At 41.2% G+C, this 14,818-nt stretch overlaps 1 protein-coding gene across 1 annotated transcript; it reads right to left on the reverse strand.

Annotated features, from left to right (window-relative positions):
• Positions 1–2,223: 2,223 nt before the first annotated feature.
• On the reverse strand, positions 2,224–13,995 carry LOC148100019 (isoaspartyl peptidase/L-asparaginase-like). Its single transcript, XM_087850398.1, has 7 exons — positions 13,678–13,995; positions 13,228–13,460; positions 9,422–9,564; positions 8,952–9,106; positions 8,280–8,401; positions 5,975–6,085; positions 2,224–3,090 (listed from the first exon to the last, which is right to left on the reverse strand). The coding sequence occupies exons 2-7, from the start codon at positions 13,421–13,423 to the stop codon at positions 2,885–2,887; spliced, it is 933 nt and encodes a 310-aa protein (XP_087706524.1). The 5' UTR covers positions 13,424–13,460; positions 13,678–13,995; the 3' UTR covers positions 2,224–2,884.
• Positions 13,996–14,818: the final 823 nt, after the last annotated feature.

Here is a 14,818-nt window from a genome sequence, read left to right on the forward strand (position 1 = left end):
ACTACCGCCCAGTAGCACTCACCCCCATCATCACTAAGTGCTTAGAGCAGCTGGTCCTAGCACACTTCAAATCCTGTCTCCCCCCCACCCTGGACCCCCACCAATTCGCATACCGCCAGAACAGGAGCACAGAGGACGCAGTCTCCATCGCACTGCACTCTGTCCTCTCACACCTGGACAACAACAACACATACGCCAGAATGCTGTTTATAGACTTCAGTTCAGCATTCAATACAATCCACCCCTCACAACTCATCAGAAAACTGGGCATCAGTTCCCTCATCTGCAAATGGTTACTGGACTTCCTGACCAACCGCCCCCAACATGTCCGGCTGGATAACCACTGCTCATCTACAATCACAATGAACACCGGTGTACCACAAGGCTGTGTGATGAGCCCTTTCCTCTACTCCCTCTTCACCCACGACTGCAGACCTGCTGATGGTTCCAACACCATCATTAAGTTTGCAGATGACACCACGGTGATTGGCCTCATCAGTGACAACGATGAGGCCGCCTACAGGGAGGAGGTGGATCGTCTGGCTGAGTGGTGCGACAGAAACAACCTGCTGCTTAACACAGAGAAGACCAAGGAGCTCATTGTGGACTACAGGAGGAATGCTGACCCACATCCACCCATCCACATTAAGGGGACGGCTGTGGAGCGTGTGAGCAGCTTCAAGTTCCTGGGAGTCCACATCTCTGAGGATCTCATCTGGACGACCAACTGCTCCAAGCTGGTCAAGAAGGCTCACCAGCGCCTCTTCTTCTTGAGGACTCTGAGGAAAAACCACCTGTCCTCAGACATCCTGGTGAACTTCTATCGCTGTACCATCGAGAGCATCCTGACCAACTGTATAACAGTCTGGTATGGGAACTGCTCTGCCTCGGACCGGAAGGCGTTGCAGAGGGTCGTGAAAACTGCCCAGCGCATCGCCGGAGCACCACTTCCTGCCATAAAAGACATATACAGGAAGCGGTGTCTGAAAAGGGCTGGGAAAATCATCAAAGACCCCAGTCACCCATCACATAGACTCTTCACCCTCCTGCCCTCTAGGAGGCGCTACAGGAGCCTCCGGACTAAGACCACCAGGTACCGGAATAGCTTCTTCCCCACAGCTGTCAGACTCCTGAACTCTGCCTCCTGACATCTGACCCACGTTAAACTCATGGACTGGACATACACACACCCACAACCACCTACACACACACACAATGGACAACCGTACCCTCAAACACACAATAATAACATGGACTGAACCACCATTCACAATCACTAGCACTTTATATACCTCTGTAGAAATTATCCACATATCTCACTTATCTTAACTGCACTACTGTATAGTTCTGTGTAAATAATCATACGATAATTTTTAATCCTACAACTGTTTATAACTTGCATAGTTCACATTTCTGTATAACTGTATATCTCAGATTTCTGTATAGTTTTTTTTAATTTATTTTTTTATTTTTTTTTATTTCATATTTATATCCTGTTCATAGCCTGTACATAGCTTGTACTCACTACAGCCTGTACATACTTATAGTTATAGAATATTCATAACATACTTCATACCGTGTACATTATAACATACCATAATAGACCCATTTCTGTAACATACTTACATATCTATATTATTGCTAATATATATTGTAATATATCTATATCACTAAAGCACTTCTGGATGGATGCAAACTGCATTTCGTTGCCCTGTACCTGTGCATGTGCAATGACAATAAAGTTGAATTCTATTCTATTCTAATTCTATTGCAAGACGAGGTCAAGTAAGAGGTCAAGAAAAGGATATGGTGCTTTTTGTGTGAAAGGTTTGTGAGAAATAAAACAAGCCAATGGCAGAGCGACATGATGGTTTTACCGTCGTTGTTGCACAAACCGACGCGTAAAACAGCCTCTTGTCCATCCAGACTCTTAATTTAGATATAAGAGAAATAGAGAACTCCAAGAAGAAACAAAGATAGCAATTACAATCAGTATTAACAATCATGTGATCAGCAGCTCTTCACAGACACTGGGTCAGTTCATCCGCCAGCACATTTAACACACATAAAGCAGCAAGGCAGCAGTCCTCTATAAAATGTTCACAATACTTGATTGCACAACGTCATCAAAGAGCAGATTAGTGGAAGCTGAAGAGGTTCAGTAATTTACACTGACATCACATTAACACAAAAACGGTAAAAATAAAACATCTGAAGATCACATTCACAAATATTTCGATTCAGTTTATTTAAAATCCCCACACCACATTTTCAGTTTCCGATTTATTTTGCAGTGATTGCCATTCAAACATTCAAAATGACATTCATTTCAAAAAATCTCACAAAAAGAAAAAAAATGAGATCAAATGAATGGCTTGGAGTTCTTAAGTCCTGTACAGGACCTACAGGACTCGTGTCCACTTTGCTTCCTGCACAGACTCACTCGAAACCTGAACTTAATGAACATACAATAAAAGAACGTTCATGGGTATTCACAGTTACGGTCTGGACTTGGTTCCTGGTACAATGCTGCCAAAAACAATCATTTACACATGACTTACTGGTGATTTTGAACTTATTGCTTAATACCATTTATCCTAAATAAAGCCCTTGCTAGGCCTGATGTGATTGCTAACATACAAGCACTAAGGCAATGTTAAGACTGCATTAAAGGAGTTTTAAGAGTGTAATCTGAAATTAGTTCCAGCCTAGAATTCATAGGCTCTGTAAGCCTTTGCAGATAAAAACATTTTGTGTTATAACTTTGTGTTTTAATCAAATGCACAATGACCATCTATCTTAGCACCTGGATAAACTTGTACTGAATTTCTTTTGTTGTCCAAGTAGTATCAAATTCTCCCTTAAAAATGATGAACAACATCCATCAGTTGATGCTTTGGGTGAAGTTTTCTCCAGAGAACTGGCCATAGTGCATAATATCCCTCTGGGCTGCAGCCCACGACATGTAGTTGCCGCTGAAGCGGGCAGCCCAGTGGCCCTGAGGATCCACTGTCACTACCCCGCCTAGCCCCCCAAGTCTGGACTGCATGCAGGCCAGGCCCAAGTCACTGGCATCTTCTACCGACCGACCTGACAAAAGAGACACAAGAAACAGCACTTTAACTCTTTTTGTTTTAATTTAACAGTCTGGAGAGAGGCTCATTGTTACAGTTAGCATTTGTGCTAAAGTCAAAACTTGGTTACAGGAAGAAAACAAGAAGAGCTTTACTGGGATAATTGGTATACTGCTACAGTGAAGGGCAAATCAAGGAAAAACAAACAAAAACCTAGGTCCAAATAGCTTCCAGGACCCCAGAAACAATGCGTGCAAGTCCCATGGGTAAAAAGGCTTAGTCGCGGCTCCTCTGAGGAGTTTTAGTTTTTTTCTGGATGTAAATAAATCAAATATGAGAGCTGAAGCTGTGTGTGGAAAAGTGTTACCAACCTCGCAGCTGGTTCTCAACCCCCTCAGCCACAATGGCTCAGATTTGTGTGTGTGTGTGTGTGTACATGTTTAGACATCTTTGTGAGGACAGAAAATTGGCATGCTACTATACTTTCGGGGACCAACAGTCACTCACTGGGACAAAATGCCCATCCCCACAAGTCTGAAGGCATTTTTTAAGCTCAAAGTGTGGTTCTAGTGTCTCTTCAGCACTGTAGCCAGGCTGACAAAAAGTCAGAGCTCGTTTGAGCCAACCATCCCTTTAACGTTAACTAGTAATGACTTCATGAACTCCTTCACAAATAAAATTTTTATCATTAGAGAAAAAATTACCAATAATCATCCCACAGATCTAATATTATCTACAGCTACTCTTATTGATGTTAAGTTAGACTCTTTTTCTCCAATTGACCTTTCTGAGTTAACTTCAATAATTACTTCCTCCAAACCATCAACGTGTCTTTTAGACCCCATTCCTACAAAACTGCTCAAAGAAGTCCTGCCATTAATTAATTCTTCGATCTTAAATATGATCAACCTATCTCTAATAATTGGCTATGTACCACAGGCCTTCAAGCTGGCTGTAGTTAAACCTTTACTCAAAAAGCATCTCTAGACCCAGCAGTCTTAGCTAATTATAGGCCAATCTCCAACCTTCCTTTCATATCAAACATCCTTGAAAGAGTAGTTGTCAAACAGCTAACAGATAATCTGCAGAGGAATGGCTTATTTGAAGAGTTTCAGTCAGGTTTCAGAGTTCATCACAGCACAGAAACAGCTTTAGTGAAGGTTACAAATGATCTTCTTATGGCCTCTGACAGTGGACTCATCTCTGTGCTTGTCCTGCTAGACCTTAGTGCAGCATTCGATACTGTTGACCATAATATCCTATTAGAGCGATTAGAACATGCTGTAGGTATTACAGGTAATTCACTGCAGTGGTTTGTATCATATCTATCTAATAGACTCCAATTTGTGCATGTAAATGGAGAGTCCTCTTCACACACTGAGGTTAATTATGGAGTTCCACAGGGTTCAGTGCTAGGACCAATTCTGTTTACATTATACATGCTTCCCTTAGGCAGCATCATTAGAAGACATAGCATACATTTTCACTGCTATGCAGATGACACCCAGCTCTATCTGTCCATGAAGCCAGATAACACACACCAATTAGTTAAACTGCAGGAATGTCTTAAAGACATAAAGACTTGGATGGCCACTAACTTTCTGCTTCTTAACTCAGATAAAACTGAGGTTATTGTACTCGGCCCTGAAAAGCTTAGAAATATGGTATCTAACCAGATTCTTCCTCTGGATGGCATTACCTTGGCCTCCAGTAACACTGTGAGGAACCTTGGAGTCATTTTTGACCAGGATATGTCCTTCAACGCACATATTAAACAAATATGTAAGACTGCGTTCTTCCATTTGCGCAACATCTCTAAAGTTAGAAATATCCTGTCTCAGAGTGACGCTGAAAAACTAGTTCATGCATTTATTACTTCCGGGCTGGACTACTGTAATTCATTATTATCAGGATGTCCAAAAAACTCACTGAAAAGCCTTCAGCTAATCCAAAATGCTGCAGCAAGAGTACTGACAGGGACTAGAAAAAAAGAGCATATTTCTCCTGTTTTGGCTTCCCTTCATTGGCTTCCTGTTAAATCCAGAATTGAATTCAAAATCCTGCTCCTCACATACAAGGTCTTAAATAATCAGGCCCCATCTTATCTTAATGACCTTGTAGTACCATATCACCCTATTAGAGCACTTCGCTCTCGCTCCGCAGGCCTACTTGTTGTTCCTAGAGTATTTAAAAGTAGAATGGGAGGGAGAGCCTTCAGTTTTCAGGCCCCTCTTCTGTGGAACCAGCTTCCAGTTTGGATTCGGGAGACAGACACTATCTCTACTTTTAAGATTAAGCTTAAAACTTTCCTTTTTGCTAAAGCATATAGTTAGGGCTGGACCAGGTGACCCTGAATCCTCCCTTAGTTATGCTGCAATAGGCGTAGGCTGCCGGGGGATTCCCATGATGCATTGAGTTTCTCCTTTCCAGTCACCTTTCTCACTCACTATGTGTTAATAGACTTCTCTGCATTGAATCATACTTGTTATTAATCTCTGTCTCTCTTCCACAGCATGTCTTTTATCCTGTCTTCCTTCTCTCACCCCAACCGGTCGCAGCAGATGGCCGCCCCTCCCTGAGCCTGGTTCTGCCGGAGGTTTCTTCCTGTTAAAAGGGAGTTTTTCCTTCCCACTGTTGCCAAAGTGCTTGCTCATAGGGGGTCATATGATTGTTGGGTTTTTCTCTGTATCTATGAAGCGCCTTGAGGTGACTTTTGTTGTGATTTGGCGCTATATAAATAAAATTGAATTGAATTGAATTGAATTGGGTTATAACTAGGTTATGGTTAGGCATTCATTTTTGATGGTTAGGGTCAGGGTAAGTGCTAGGGAAAGCATTATGTCAATGAGATGTATTTACTAAGATATGAAAACAAGTGTGTGTGTGTGTGTGTGTGTTACCTTGCTCCATGTGGAACAGGATGAGTCTGGCCAGTGTAATCTTCATGATGGTCTCACCGTGACCTGTGGTGGACACTGCTCCTGACTGGTTGTCAGCATACCCTCCAGACCCTGACAAAGACAAAATATTTCAGCCGTCCTGCACAGCTTATGAGCTGTTCTCTGGATCTTCCTGCAGCTATAAGCAGGTTTGGAAGCTTTATGAAAACACTGGTAACACCCAGAGGCAGCCCTGGGAGAACAGATTTTAGCCATGTCTTTAATGATAAACTGACAGATGGCTAATGCTGCTGTTGTGTAGTCACATTTCTAATAATTGAACGGCTAATGTTATTATGTGCACCAGCCGAGCATCATAACATTTATGATGACTTTAATATTTTGATGTTGTGAAACAGGAGCTTTACTGACCTCCCAAAATGCCTTATAAGGACCAGGGAGGTGTGTTCTGCTGCTAGTGAGAGGCGGGGCTATGAACGTTGTGTGAAGCAGCTGGAGAAGGTGCAGATGGCATTGCTTGTATCAACACTATTGCAGAGAAGTATCTAATTTGTAATTGTTTGCATAGATTAGTATCGGAGTATAGATTCTGTGTGTGCCATCTCCCTCCCCTCACTCCAAACCGCAGATAGCCGCCCCTCCTTATCCTTGTTCTGCTAGAAGCTTCTTCCTGTTAAAAGGAAGATTTTTCTTTCCACTATAACCACGTCCTCACTCATAGGGTTCTTCTGATTGTTGGGGTTTTCTCTGTATTATCGTAGGGTCTTTACCTTACAATATGAACTGTTGTTGTGATTTGGGATTATACAAATAAAACTGAATTGAATAAAATTGATAACCCTACTCAGTGCATATGCTGCCTACACTAGCTATGGTACTTAAAAAATAAAACAAAAACAAGTACTATTGTGTTATCAGAGCTTCATGTCTAATTCTTTCCATTAATATCTGTTCTGATGTTTGATTAATGGAAAAATGTCTTTTCAGAGATACCATGACCACTTCTTGAACACCTGAACAATTCTTCACCAATAGACTGTGCAAGCTTAGCCTTTTATGAGGGTAAACTTGTTGAAATTGTTTGTTGCTGATGTAACATACAGTTTATGGCACAACCTTACTTATATTCATTTGAGTCTGATCTCCCCACTGAGTTTGCAGTTTTGGTGCCTTTTGGAACATTTGAATGTAATTATTTGGCAAATATTATGGCCGTTTGTGCAACATTGTCGCAGTTGAAACACTAAATGCATTGAGCAAGCCACATGGGTGACACATGGGTGTCAGACTGAATATATCTGTCTTTTATATACAGTCTATCTACATGCCACCTTGTATGTTCTTGAAACAGCATTTGGACATTTAATACTGTCAATAAAGAGGCTCTGCTATGAAATGTTGAAGATGTTGTTATTAAAAACATTTTTAGAAGTCTCATCTGCACATGGATGCAGTTACACATTTATTTCGCTAGATGGAAGACTAAGGCTTTCCCTTAAATTTGCTTGAACTGAACCACAGCAGGCAGCAACACTGTTGTGATTCAGACTTTTGGTTGTTGTAATCAAATGAATGAAATAAGTTCCAGTTCCTTTTGCAAAGCAGCCCACTGCTTTAAAACTTTGATTCTGCACATTTGTCTCTTTAATCAATGTTCTGCACTAGTTTTGCAGACAGTCTTTTTTTTTTTAATTCAAGCATTTGTTTCAAAAAATACTCCTGTCACTCATTTATCGATAGTGACAGATTAGACAGGATTGACGCAACTACCAAAAGCAAGTTGCTGCCGTTTACCAAACTAGACTAGGATTTAGCCACTGATATCACAGCATACACCTATGTTTAAATACAATTTAGGTCAGAGGTTTTTTTCCTGCTGCTGTCTAACAAAACATTCTTAGGTAACCTAGAATTGAATCAAATATTAACCATACTCCCATTGTTCACTAAATAACAGGCTTGTACACTAAATGTACAAGCCTGTACATACTTATAAAATATTCATAACATACTTCATACCGTGTACATTATAACATACCATAATAGACCCATTTTTGTAATATACTTATTTATATTATTGCTAATATATATTGTAATATATCTATATCACGGTTAAAGCACTTCTGGATGGATGCAAACTGCATTTCGTTGCCCTGTACCTGTGCATGTGCAATGACAATAAAGTTGAATTCTATTCTATTCTAATAACTATTCATTTAAGACTGGCTAAAGGTTAAAAGCTCAGTGAAGACACAAAAACAATTACAACTGCATGTAAATAATTACCAGGCATGTGTGAACTGACCTATCATGGGGGTGTCACCCACCCGACCTTCCATCTTGTTCAGCATCCCACCAGTGGAAGTTGCACAGGCTAAGTTGCCCTCTAAGTCAACTGCTACTGCACCAACCGTGCCTGCCTTCCCCCTACAAAAGAGAGCAGAGCAGCAGAACATGTCTGAGAGCTCTAGTTCTACTTTGTTCTGTTTTGTTTTTTCCTCTCCGTCTGTCAAATACACTCAGCGGCCACTTCATTAGGTACTCTTGTTTAACTGCTCAACACCAACATCTATGCAGTTTTCTGCAGACTGGTAAAAAGGACTGGAAAAGCTCTGCTTCTCTAAGATGTTTGTTTTTTAAATACCCAATCATTTTGCTGACCCGCTGTTAATTTACCCAATTAGTTGCCAAATATTCCTTTTCAGTCTTTTTTTAAAATTCATAGTGAGATAACATCTTTCTGGGTTTGTGTAAGTCCTGCAAAGATTCGCTTCTTCCCTTTATCTACACTAAGAGACGTGAGTGAAGGAAGTCAGGGTCCACATTATGCAACACAGTGAGCTTATGGATAAGTGCGTGCACGGCAGAGATGTCTATTGATCGGTTACATACTAAAAGGGCTCATTTCATTTCTGGATATTACTTTAAAAAAATAAAAATAAATAATGCTAGCAAGCTTAAAACTGTTGTGTCTCACATTTGGCACTCCACAGGGTTGGCATCAGGTGCAAGGTTCTTCCTCCAGCGCATGCGGGAATACTCAGTGATGAGGGACTCCTGGGGGACCTCCTCGATCCCCATGAATCGAGCAAACTGATTAGCACCTCCGGCTGTCAGACACGCGTGACTGGTCTGAAGCAAAGATCAAAGTTCACACTGTAAACAGTTACAGAGCACATTTGAAATAATGTGCTTCGTCCAGACTATACTAACGGTTTCAGTTCAAGCATATAGAATTTTGTTCTTATCGGAAGAAGGAATCATAGCTACAGCTGTCAACAGGCTGTAATCAGCACCTTTAGCTACATTGATAGATAAAGGTGCTGATGAAGGCAGAAAGGTCCTGTAGGTGTCCATTGTGTATTTTCAGATAAAAATCCACAGCGGTCTCCACACATGCATGATTCCACACAGTTCCTGCAGTTCAGTCAGGAGAAACATGCATACCTTGTCCATAACAAGTCTTGCTAGCTGGATGGGGTTAGCTATGTTGCGTACTGCGGACACTGCTCCGCTTGCAAGTGTTTTGCCATCCATCACGATAGCGTCCATCTCCACCTCTCCTTTGATGTTCAGCACTGACCCACAACCTAAAATATGATTTGAGAAATGATGCAGCTCCAAGAATCTTTAGTGTCCTGCAGTGACATATGGCCTGTTGGTGTTTCTTAGGTGATCAGAGCTACACGCAGCAGGTTTACTCAACAGCTAAACTGTTTGTTTCTTCTCATCCCAACAAATTCTTATTGACTGCTTTACTTTCACAAAAGAGATACCACAACATCAGTGAAATATATAAAATCAAATAATTAAGAAAAATTTGTGTGGTATGTTGGTCATATTTTTTTTTGTGCAGTGTTTTTTTAAAACCATTTGAATTTGATTCCTTGTGCAATCCAATATTTACAATTTTCTTACACCATCTCAGTGTCCAAAAAAACAAAAAAGGTAATATAATCATTTCTCTCTGTTCATAGTGTCATATATATACACATACATACATGTATATATATACTAGGGGTGCAACGATACTCGTATTGATATTGAACCGTTCGATACAGTGCTTTCGGTTCGGTACGCATATGTATCGAACAATACAACATTTTTAATTTATTTTATCAACTTTCCTTCTGACGGTGCTGTCTGTGTTGAGCGCTCAGTGGATCTGCGCTCGACAGTGCAGCCTAGGCGGACTAGTCGAACACAGATTCACTGAGCGCAGGGCAAGCTAGCGAGACTGAAGTTAGGCTCTCCTTGCAACATGGCAAATTGAACCTCCCCCACCCTCATTCAGATCTGGCGTTTGGAACTATTTTGGTTTTCATGTGACGTATGACCCTGAAGGTAAGCTTGTCATGGACTAAAGTAAAACACTATGTTGGATGTGCCAGCAATGCTCAATTACATGGGTGGGAACTAGTGTGTTAGCGCAGTTAGCTCGTTAACGTGTTGGCCGTCCAGCCCCATGCACGGGGCAATCCGCGGTAGCTCGTTAACGGAGATTTGCCGTGTTGTGGCGTTAACCTCATTTCAGATTAACGCTGACAGCACTAGTGGGAACACAACGAATATGACTGCACATTTACACCGACATCATCCTGGTGCAAAGACAAGTGGAAGCAGACAAAAACAACAAGCACGCATGCTGCAAGCTTTACCCGAGTCATTTAGACAGCCGTTTCTCCTTATGGGGACCTGATATGTTTAATATGCTGCTGAGAATATAGCTCAGAAGAAGCGTATAGTATAGCTTTTATTTTGGAAAGAGCCATTTCTCTGTAATAAACTCTCTTTTCCAAAGATGAGTGATTCCTCAATCAGATACAAGACTCGCAAAATCGCTAGCCCGACGTCCCGGGGCTAGCGATTTTTCCAGTCGGGCTGCCCTGCCCTGCCTGTCGGCCTATCGTAGGAAGGAAAAATATATGTCAATGCTTTTGCATTCTTTCGGAAATGTAGCTGGGTAATTATGTCATTGGCATCGGTGAGCCACTGTCAATATGTGACATATTGAAATCGCGTTATAATTTGCGCTTGTTTTTTGCTTTCACTTTGCAATCGCGTGCGAACTGTGTATAAAGAGCGACAGCACTGATTGGTGAGTGATGATAATTTGCGCACCAGTTCCTCTGACATCGTCTTATCAATCTTTAGCTTACTATTAGTGATGGGATTTCCGGCTCTTTTTAGAGATTCGGGTCTTTCGGCTCGACTCACTAAAAAGTTCCGGCTCTTTCGGCTCCGAACCGGCTCTTCAGGTTGTTTTGTTGCTTTAATTATTTAATCATTAACAATAATATAAAATTATGTAGAAAAGGAATTACTAATGTTAAAAAAAAGTGGTTGTTTATATATGGCCCCTAGAGACAAAGCACGTACAAACTCTAAAGCATATACAAACTCCAAAAAGCACGTACAAACTCCAAAACACATTTCTAGCATGAACTGAACTTCCAAAACAGAGCTACCCAGATCACTTAAATTACACAATTGAAAGCATGTGTGTATTGTTTGTGTATTTATAGACAAGCACTCATATTTATTCAAATAATTAAAAAAAAAATTCATTTACCTGTTACTACCACACACCAAATCCGGTTGTTGATACTTCCTGGCTTGTGTAGCCACTAGGTAACAAAAGCTCAACACTGCGCCCAGCATCCTGGAGCACTTCTGTTGTCTTTTGTACGTGAATCTGAGTTTGTACGTGCTTCTGAGTTTTTACGTGTTTTGGAGTTTGTACATGCTTCGGGGTTTGTGAGTGCATCTGAGTTTTTACGCGTTTTGGAGTTTTTACGTGTTTTGGAGTTTGTACATGCTTTGTCTCTAAGGTCCACCATAAATATACTTTATTTATTCACTCCACATAAAATGTAATAAATAAATCATATAATACAAAGAACAACTATTTACATTTCAAACTTTTAACTATTTAAATTTTCAGCTTTTTCCTTTTAAACAAATTTAACGTGAAACAACACAAAACACTGCAAACCACAACACAATTAAATATAAATTAAAATATTAAAACAAAAAGAAGATGCACATTCTCTGTCATATGGGCCTGCATGATTTCTGAATCCTTTATCATCTGCAACTGAAAATAGTGGATGATTACTATACCTTTCTAATGTGACGTTGTTGTCCCTCGCTCTCTTTCTCTCTGGCTCTGATCCTGTGCTACTGCGAGTGTAACTAACGCCCCTCCCCCCTCTGCCGGTACAGGCCGCGCGCGTTTAGCGGAAAAAAGGGCGAGAGAGAGGGTGAGAGAAAGAAAAAAAAAAAACCTCACGGCTCCCAATAAGGAGCCGGCTCGCGTCGTTCACTTCAAAGAGTCGGCTCTAAGAGCCATTTCGTTCGCGAACGACCCATCACTACTTACTATGCAAACATGACAAGTGAAATCTCCCGCAGCTTAAACATGTGAGAGGTTGATCGAGCAGAGGATCGCTGAGCGTTACGTGAGTGCGTGTGTAAAAGCAGCAGGATATATATTTTAGTTCTGCTGAGCCAAATAAGACAGGTCAGGGTGAAGAAGTGACAGCCAAAGAAAAGCTTACCACAAAACGGAAAAGTTATGACAAATCAGACTATAAGGCAAAAAGAAAGTGCAGCTTTATGGTTTCATGGACAAAAGAATTTCTGTGGCTGAATATGACGAGCTAAATAACCAGGGCTGCACATAAGTGGTCCGCAGGTGCGCATTCGCTGTCAAAATAAAAAACGCGCACAAGATAAGAAGTTGCAACGCGTGTTTGCGTACATAGGTTTTTCTGGAGGAGGACAGACATTTGTTTAGAACTCTTAAAGATGTCGAAGAAGCTCCTTTAAGCAGTTACTTTGGTGTTCCTCCACCTCCAAAGAAATGTCAGGAGTCCGAACCACAAAAGAAGCGCGTATTCTCGGAAAAGTGGTTGCAGGAGGTGAGCTGGCTTCAAACAAATGATGAACGCACAGAGATGTGGTACAGAATGTGCCGTGAAAATTTAATAAATGACAAATTAATAAAAAGGCATGAACATTTTTTTTGTATCGAAAAAATATCGAACCGTGACACCAAAGTATCGAACCGAACCGTGAATTTTGTGTATCGTTGCACCCCTAATATATACATATATATATGTATGTATGTGTATATATATATATATACACACACACACATATATATATACACACACACACACACACACACATATATACACACACACACATATATATACATATATATATAAAATTCTGAGTTTCTCCATTACCTGCATTGAAGGCAGGGTTATTCTCCATCTGGCTCACAGCCTCCACCACAGCATCCATGCTGCTGCCCCCTCCCTTGAGGATAGCGTACCCTGCCCGCACTGCTGCACAAACCCCTGAAATGGCCAGTTCCATCCGCTCCTTTGGGACAAACCCTGACCCTCCATGCACCACCACCACTGGCAAGAGGTCAGTCATCTGGCAAGAAGTGTCACTCAAATAATATCTGGTGAGTCTTTCAGCACAAACAAGATATTTTTAACGCACACACGTACACACACACACACACACACGGGTTATGTTAAGCAACAGGTATAAAAAGGCCAACATGTCCCTTTACAAAATAAGACTGCAGCACAAACACTGCTTAACAGATGATAAAAAAGCACAAATATTCTGGACTTCTGTTAAGAAACAAACAAAGAAATAAAACAAAACAAAAAAAATTATACCTAAATGTGGCAGATCCCCAGGTAACTCAGAGTATGATGAGCCGAGAAATGAGAACAAATGGGTATGTTGTGCAAGTAAAAGTGCTTGCGGACCTGAAGGTGAATGGGGTCAAACTCCAGAAATTCAGAAACATTATCTCCAACTGGTAAATCATTTGCATGTTTTGGTCAAGAGCTTCTCTTTAACAGCAAGGTTGTTTTCTTGTTTTGTTTTGTTTTTTATGCCAGCATATGCCAGTTCTATGGGAATCCCCCATTTTGGTGCAAAAATAGGATTTTAAGCCTGTCAAACTCAGCTTTCATTGCAGAATCAACTAAATTGTGTGTGTGTGTGGGGGGGGGGGGATTGGGGATTGTGTTTTGGTTAGTGCTATCAGCGTTAATCTCGTTAAAATGCCGTTAATGCCATAACCGCATTAACACGGTATGCAGAGTATTTTCGGATGAGAAGCAAAAAAGAGTCGCCAGGTGCTAAAAAATAAACCTTAGACTCAAACGTTAGAACAGGCTTTTCCCCCCAGCACACTGTGTAATAAATACTCACAAAGAAAACGGCGGCCTTACGGTGTACATTTTAGGACATCGTCAGGTCTCAGGAAAAAAGTTGTCAGGTCTCAGACTCAGACGAAAAAATGTCAGGTCTCAGACTCAGACAAATTGACCCGGGGCATGTTTACTCATCCAAAAGTGTCAGAAACACTGGTATTGATTAAGTTCAAGTTCAAATTTTATTCGCCACATGCAGAGGTAGGTTGCTCTGCAGTGGAATGAACCTGCCCCCCGACCTTACACACACAACACAGACATCACATGGGGATACAAGTCAGAGAACGGTTGATACAGAAAAACCACTGAAATGGACATTACAATGGGAAAAAGTACAAGAGGAAAAAAAGAGACCTCTACTCATGCTGGTCTACAGGAGGACAGCATGAGAACAGGAAACAAAAAAACTCCTCTGCACAGAAAAGCACATAAATGTCCACAGTACAACATTATAGAGCACGTGACCAGCAACAGGGTTGGGTAGGGGATAAGGAGTAATCCCAGGCAACACAGCAGACATCCTGCCACTGCGCCGACTCGCCAGCGCGGGCCCAGACCCGCCTCGTGTTCCCAGGAGGTAACAAGCATCGAAGGC

This window comes from Neolamprologus brichardi, chromosome 13 (assembly GCF_056152115.1).
Source record: "Neolamprologus brichardi isolate AB-2024 chromosome 13, ASM5615211v1, whole genome shotgun sequence".
Lineage (NCBI taxonomy): Eukaryota > Metazoa > Chordata > Actinopteri > Cichliformes > Cichlidae > Neolamprologus > Neolamprologus brichardi.

Bases quoted from the DNA above. Each gene is read 5' to 3' on its own strand.
- LOC148100019 (XM_087850398.1), bottom strand. From the start codon at position 13,423: ATGACTGACCTCTTGCCAGTGGTGGTGGTGCATGGAGGGTCAGGGTTT. The intron at 8,402-8,951 runs GTGAGACACAAC...TCTCTTTTGTAG, and splicing joins AACCCTGTGGAGTGCCAAAT to GGGGAAGGCAGGCACGGTTG. The intron at 6,086-8,279 runs GTCAGTTCACAC...TGTCTTTGTCAG, and splicing joins GGGTGACACCCCCATGATAG to GGTCTGGAGGGTATGCTGAC.